This window comes from Ursus arctos, unplaced genomic scaffold (assembly GCF_023065955.2).
Source record: "Ursus arctos isolate Adak ecotype North America unplaced genomic scaffold, UrsArc2.0 scaffold_19, whole genome shotgun sequence".
Lineage (NCBI taxonomy): Eukaryota > Metazoa > Chordata > Mammalia > Carnivora > Ursidae > Ursus > Ursus arctos.
The window spans coordinates 770,190-776,460 of record NW_026622863.1 but is presented as its reverse complement, the minus strand read 5'-3'; the positions used below and the strand labels follow the sequence as shown (position 1 = coordinate 776,460).

Here is a 6,271-nt window from a genome sequence, read left to right as displayed (position 1 = left end):
GGCGTGGGGATTGTCAAGGGGCTGCAGGCACCGGGGCTGGGGGTAGCAAGCTCTGCGGAGAGGGTAGACCCCGGGGGGTGCGGCTCGCGGGAGAAGCAGTGAGGACGCCAAGTTCCACGGATGCTTTTATCCTCCACAGTGTGGGGGGGGTGCCAAGGAGCCAGGGCCCCAGCGGGGGACGGCGAGACCCTGCAGCCATCCTGGCTCGCAGCCACCGAGGGGGGCTCCGGTCAGCCGTCCTGGCCCCACTGCCGTCCAGCGGGGCGGGCGGAGGACGGCAGCAGCGGCAGGTGGTCTGCGCCGGGGCGGCCCCCACGGAGTGGGGACCGGCACAGACGGTCGGCATCCTGCAGCGACACGGGCAGCCCGCGGCCCCGGCTCTCCGGCAGCAGCAGGACGCACAGCAGGGCCAGGATGGTGAAGGAGGCAAAGACAATGTGGTGCAGGAAAAAGCCACTCCGGGCCTGCAGGGCGGCCAGGGGGGCTGCGGCCTGGCCCAGGAAACCGGCCCCCAGCACGAGGCCCAGCCCAGCCCCCCTGCGGAGAGTGCACGGTGTTGGGAGGGGGGTGGAGCGTGGGGGCTCTGGGGAAAACCAAACCCAAAGGTTTTTGTGGAAAAAGTTCTCCTCCCCATCCTGGAACAAGTCTTGTTATTTTCATTAGGAAATGAGAAACAGGCTCCCCCCCCTGGGGTTGTGTCCTCTCTGGGGGCTGTCTCAACTCTGCCCCCCCTCCTCCACGTGCTTCTGTGACCAGTGTCCCCCATGTCCCTGGGAAGAGCTGGTCTGAAGCCTGGGGATGGAGGATGGAGGACGGGCGGGAGCTGGCAAGGGTGGCATGCACCTCACCTGATCACCGTGGGGAATATCTCTGCGGCAAAGAGGCTGCTGAGAGCAGACACGGCCTGGGAGGCCAGGAGGCCCAGGACAGAGAGGGACAACATGGTCCATTCTGGCAGGTCTGGGGACAAGGAGAAGGCTCCCACACTGCGCACGGGGCCTGGCCTCCCAGCCTTCCACCGTGATGCCGCGCCCTGTGCTGGGCGGGGGGTGTCAGGTGTTCTCGGCCGCCCCTACTTGAACCAGGCCTTTCTATCGAGCCCCTTCCCATAGGATCCTTTGGGTGTCCGTTTGGGCACACAGTGGGGACATGAGTGGGGGAAAACACAGGTTCTTCCCGACACCTGTGCCTCTCTCTTGTGGGCCTAGGAGGGGGCCGATCCCCGTACCCCACATCAGTCAGACCCTCAGCCAAACACAAGGACCCTGCACACTCACACTGGGTCCCGGCAAGGAGCATCAGGGACGCCAGGCCCACGACCAGGGTGCCCAGCAACAGGACCGGGCGTCGGCCCCAGCGGTCCCCGGTCAGCAGCAGGAACACCGTGGCTACTACCTCCAGGCCAGCGCCCAGGAAGTAGGGCTGATAGAAAGCGGGCTCACTCGGGGTCAGGCTGCGGAGGAAGCTGGCTCTGATGCCCCCGCAGATCAGCCTGGGAGGGAGGCAGGGAGGGCGGAGCTGTGGCCCAACCAGGACTGGGGACCAAAGACCCACCCTGGGAGGAAGGCTCAGACACTTAGCCCACCCATGCCCTCCCCTCCTCACGAACTGAAGCCCAGGATGAGTCCATTTCTCCAGGCGACACAGGTCTGCCGCAGCTCCAGGACGGAGTGGTACTGGGGCTGGGGGCTCCCTGCACCCAGCATGTCCAGTTCTGTGGCTCCGGGAATATGAGGGGGCATATATGAGAGGCTGACCCTTCTCCCCCTTCTCCAGCACCCACACCTCCCTTCTCCTGGCTGGTGCATTACCCATAGCCAGGGAGCTCTCCTCCTCTGAGCTGTGCTCGGGGTCCACGCCCCCAGCTTCTGCAAAGTGCCACAGGATCTTCCTGGCTCGGGCTGGCTGTCCTGTGGCCAGCAGCCAGCAGGGAGACTCAGGGAACAGGGATGGGAACCTGCAAGGATGGGGTGTAGGGATGGCAGAAGCCAATGCCCCTGCCCAGGACCCAGGGGGAGAGGTCATCCCGTGGCTCCCTGGATCCCTGTCCCATTCCCACATGCACGGAGAGAAGTGACACACATGGCCTCCACTGCTGTTACTGAACCATCTACCACCACACTTACCCCCAAAAGAGCAGCAAGAGCCCTGTGACCAGGGCACTCAGCCCCTGCAGGAGGCGCCAGTCCTGCGCGAGCAGGGCCAGGCCGGGCAGCAGCAGGGTGCCCAGCACTGAGAAGAGGCCAGCTGCCACGGAGAACACCAGGCGGTGGGGGGGGTCACACAGCTCCAGGCCTGAGCAGAAACAGCCTGAGACCAAGGCCTTTTGGGACAGCTGCTCTGTCCAGGGCTGTGGGGGGACCAGTCACTAGCCTACGATGTCTGAGGCCAACTCACTGCTCCTCCAGCACCCGGACCTTCCCACCACCACCAGTAGAGCTCACAGAACAGAGCGTGCCCCTCCCGCCTTCACAAGGAAGGCCCTCAGTGGGAGTGCCAGGGAGGCCTCCCATGCCACCTGACTTGGCCCTGTAGCTGAGTGGGAGGCCTCGCCTGAGGGGGTGCTCCCCGGAAGCACCCCATGGTACTCACGAGCCACGTAGAGGGCCAGGGAAAAGCCTGCCAAGGCCCCCCCATGAAGCAGCCTTAGAGCCAGCAGGGCAGGAAAGCTGGCAGCCAGGGCCTCACTGGCCCCCAGGCCCGTGGCCAGCACCAGGGAGGCCACAAACACAGCCCGACGTCCAAACCTGGGGGGCAGCAGGGGACACACGGGGCTGAGCGTCAGGACAGCTCGGGTATCTAGCTAGACCCTGGGGGCTTGAAGGTGGGACTGCTGGGGCAGAAGGGAAGGACCAGAACCTCACCAGTCACAGCCTGCGCCCAGGAGGACACAGCCCAGCAGCCAGCCCAGCAGGTGGCTCGTCTGCTCCAGCGGCACCTTCCAGCCGTCCTCACACACGAGGTTCCACTGTGGGGGACACCAATCACCTGTTGGCTGGCCAGGTCCACCCTTCCCCTTGCTGGAGTTCCCAGAGCGTCAGGCTGCCAAGGGCCCTAGACGTCTTGCTCCAATTCCCCTCTGGAAATAAAGGGAAACTGAGGCACAGAGCGCGTGAGGTACTTGCTCAGAGTCGCACAGCATACTCTCCTGACTCTGGTAGTCTTCCACTGGGATTTGAACAGTTCCTGGTCTGAGCTCCCAGAGGGCAGTACAGGGGTCCCCGGGACACCCACCTGGAGCCTGAAGTCTGTTTTGTGTTTTTCTCTGGATAGGATCCCACTCACCTCTCTGCAGCCACTGCTGTCCTGCCACAGGTGACTCCTGACTGCTCTAAGCTTCCCACCGCTGTTCCAAGGGCCTCGCCCTCACTTCCCCCCTGCCCTGCTCATTTCATTTCAAGAGTGACTCCGGGAACAGGCTGGAGGGCTGAGCTCACCCACTTTTCCCCGACAAGGGCCCTTGACCTCAGTTTTGCCCTTCCCCACCTCTCCTTCCAGGTTTCCGCCTCCTCCCCAGACCTAACATACCATTTTGGGTCACACTACATCAGAGTTTTTAGTTTAAAAACCAAACGTTCGTGAAAGCTGGTAGGGTGCTGATTGATCAGGACCTCAAGAAAAGGGCAGGTGCCACGGGGAACAGAATGGGACGGAGGAGGAGAAGCCCAGCAAGTTTCAGGGCTCCGGGCAGGGATGTGGCAACCCTGTCCCAGTTTCCACACTGGGGCCAGTCCTCCCAGGGACAGAGTTCGGGCTGCGGGGTAGAGGCCAAGCGGAAGCAGAGCTGGGCGGATCCTCGCTCGCTCGAGGGACGAAGGAGAGGAAGAGGGTCCTGGGAGGTTCCAGCTGCCCTCCCCCACCTCTCCCACCCAGACCGCTGAGCTGCCCCCACCTCCTGTCCAGCTTGTGTGCACCTCCGGAGCTCTACGTGACTACCTTGATTCAAAGCCTCCTGTCTTGGAGCACAATTTCGACACCTACATGGCCCAAAGCCATGGCTTACTCAAAGGGTTGGTGGCACTGAAGTGGCACGTCCTGCGGACCACCTGGCGCTTATCTGCTCATCCCTTCAGCGGAACTCCTCTTCCTCCAGGCTGCCCGCCCACACTGGCAGACCTCGGGCAGCGGGCTCTGCCATTAGACCTGGCACCCGCCTATGTCGACATCTGCTGCATCATCTGACCCCCGACTAAGAGCCCAGCATGACAGCCCCAGCAGACCAAGGGCAGAAGATAAGGGGGACGAAGGAGGTGGGGACAGAAGAAAGGGGGAGCAGAGGACGGGGGACAGAGACCTGGGGGCGGAAGAGCGGGAGGCGGAGAAATGTAGGGACAGAGACGAGAAGGAGGCGGGGGTGGGCGGAACGCCGGGGACCCAAGCCGTCCGCCCCTCCTCCGCTGGTCGGGAGCGCACCTGGGTGACCGGGCTGCGCAGCAGGCCGGCGGCGGGCAGCGCGTAGTGCCAGCCGCGCGTGCAGGGTCGGGTCCCGTTGGGGCGGGCGCGGGACGCGGACTCGGGGTAGCGCAGGAGCAGGCAGGGGCTCGGGGCGCGCGCGGGCCCCAGGCGCGGCACGCTGGCATCGAGCAGCGCCGACCCGCGCAGGCCGCGCAGCGCGGGGGGCAGCAGCGCGGGGTCCGGCCGGCAGTGGTGCGCCGGTAGCGCGGTGAGCAGCGGCTCCGAGCCCAGCGCCAGCCCCAGCGCCACGCACGGCAGCCACGAAGCAGCGGCCAGCAGACGCCGCGCCCGGCCGAAGCCTCCGGCCGCGCGCAGAACCCGCGTCTCCGACTCCATCAGCGCCTCTGCGCTCGGCCGGGCGGCCTGCGCGGGAGCGGAGCCACGGAGGCCGGGCCCCTGGGGCCTAGGGCGGCCGGGGCGTGGCCTGAGAGAGCAGGCTAGGGGAGGGTCACCGCGCCCTCGCCCCGGCCGCGGGGGTTGCGGAGGCGTGCTGGTGGCACGTGGTCAGCTTGGGGTCCAGCGCGGCCACGTGGAGGCGGGAGTCCTCGTGGGGGGGCGTGGTCGGAGGCGTGGCCGGTGGCTGGTGCTTGCACGGGGGCGTGGCCGGCGGGGCGTCCTCTGACCGGTATGTGGCGCGGTGGGCGCGGGGGCGGGGCCGGTGGGGACGGGACCGGGAAGGGATGCGGGGGCGTGGTCGGAGGTGTGACCGGCGGGGGTGGTACTTGCACGGGGCGTGGCCGGCGGAGCGTCCGCCGGCGGGGTCGTGGGGCGTGTGTACGTGCGCGGGGGCGTGGCCAGTGGGGGCGGGACCGGGGAGGGGGGTGCAGGGACGTGGTCGGAGGCGTAGCCGACGGGGGTGGTGCTCGCACGGGGCGTGGCCGGCGGGTTGTCCTCGTGCGGGGGCGGGGTCGGTGGGGGCGGGGCCGGCAGGTGGGGCGCTCGCACGGGGCGTGGCCGGCGGGTCGTCCTCGTGCGGGGGCGGGGTCGACAGGGGCGTGGCCGGCGGGTCGTCCTCGTGCGAGGGCGTGGCCGGCGGGGCGTCCTCGTGCGAGGGCGTGGTCGGTGGGGGCGTGGCCGGCAGGGCGCTGGTGCGGGGGCGTGGCCGGCGGGGCTGTCGGGGCGCTCAGGTGCGCTCGGCCGCGAGGGGCCCGGGTCGTGGCGGTCCCGGTGGCCCGGGTGTCGCGGCTGGGCGGACGGTGCTGCCGCTAAGCCAAGGTCCCGCTTGGGAGTTTGAACGCCATCGTGGGTTTGTGCCGCGCGGGCCTCGCGGTGGCGGCGTCGCGCGTGCGGGCGGCGGGGTCTTCCTCCGCAGACCCGAGGTAAGTGGCGTTGGCCTTCCGCGTCTGTGTGCGGCTCCGGGGACAGTTGGGGGGGAATGTAGATGACGTTTACAGGACGCCTGGGTTCCCTGGAGGTGTGGGTTTGCGAAGGGACCCTGGACCTGCGTGGCGTCTTCCGGAGGCAGCGTTGCGCGTGTCCCGAGTGTTCCTGGCTTTACAGCTGTTCCCGGTGAGGTAAAGCTCGCCATGTTCTGCTCACCGCGAGGGAGAAGTCCCCGTCCGCCCCCAGGCGCGTCCGCGGAGCCCTCGGGCCGGGACTTCGGCCCTCATCGCGGCCAGGCGGTCCGGGTCCCCGGGGAGGGCCCGGTGCAGGTGTTTGCGACGGTGCAGGTGCGCGCGCCGGTGGAGGCGTGCGGGCCCGGTGAAGGCGTGGCGGCCAGGTGCAGGTGTGCGCGCCCGTGTGACGAGTCCGAGTGTGAATCGTGCAGGAGCCTTTTGCATTCCCGCCGCCGCCGCCGTCTGTCCAGGGCTACAGC

General features: G+C 67.6%; 1 protein-coding gene across 5 annotated transcripts; it reads right to left on the bottom strand.

Moving 5' to 3' along the window:
• Positions 1-43: 43 nt before the first annotated feature.
• Positions 44-4,848, bottom strand: SLC22A31 (solute carrier family 22 member 31). Of its 5 annotated transcripts, none has more exons than XM_057314402.1 (9): positions 4,414-4,847; positions 2,865-2,968; positions 2,593-2,747; positions 2,127-2,295; positions 1,812-1,957; positions 1,606-1,720; positions 1,278-1,492; positions 849-960; positions 44-583 (listed from the first exon to the last, which is right to left on the bottom strand). In XM_057314402.1, the coding sequence occupies exons 1-9, from the start codon at positions 4,789-4,791 to the stop codon at positions 127-129; spliced, it is 1,851 nt and encodes a 616-aa protein (XP_057170385.1). In that variant the 5' UTR covers positions 4,792-4,847; the 3' UTR covers positions 44-126. The 5 variants fall into 5 exon arrangements, with proteins under 5 accessions (XP_057170385.1, XP_057170387.1, XP_057170386.1 ...); XM_057314403.1 differs by having other exon boundaries at positions 45-583; positions 1,606-1,714; positions 4,414-4,846; XM_026494580.4 differs by having other exon boundaries at positions 136-537; positions 4,414-4,846.
• Between the last annotated feature and the right edge of the window lie 1,423 nt (positions 4,849-6,271).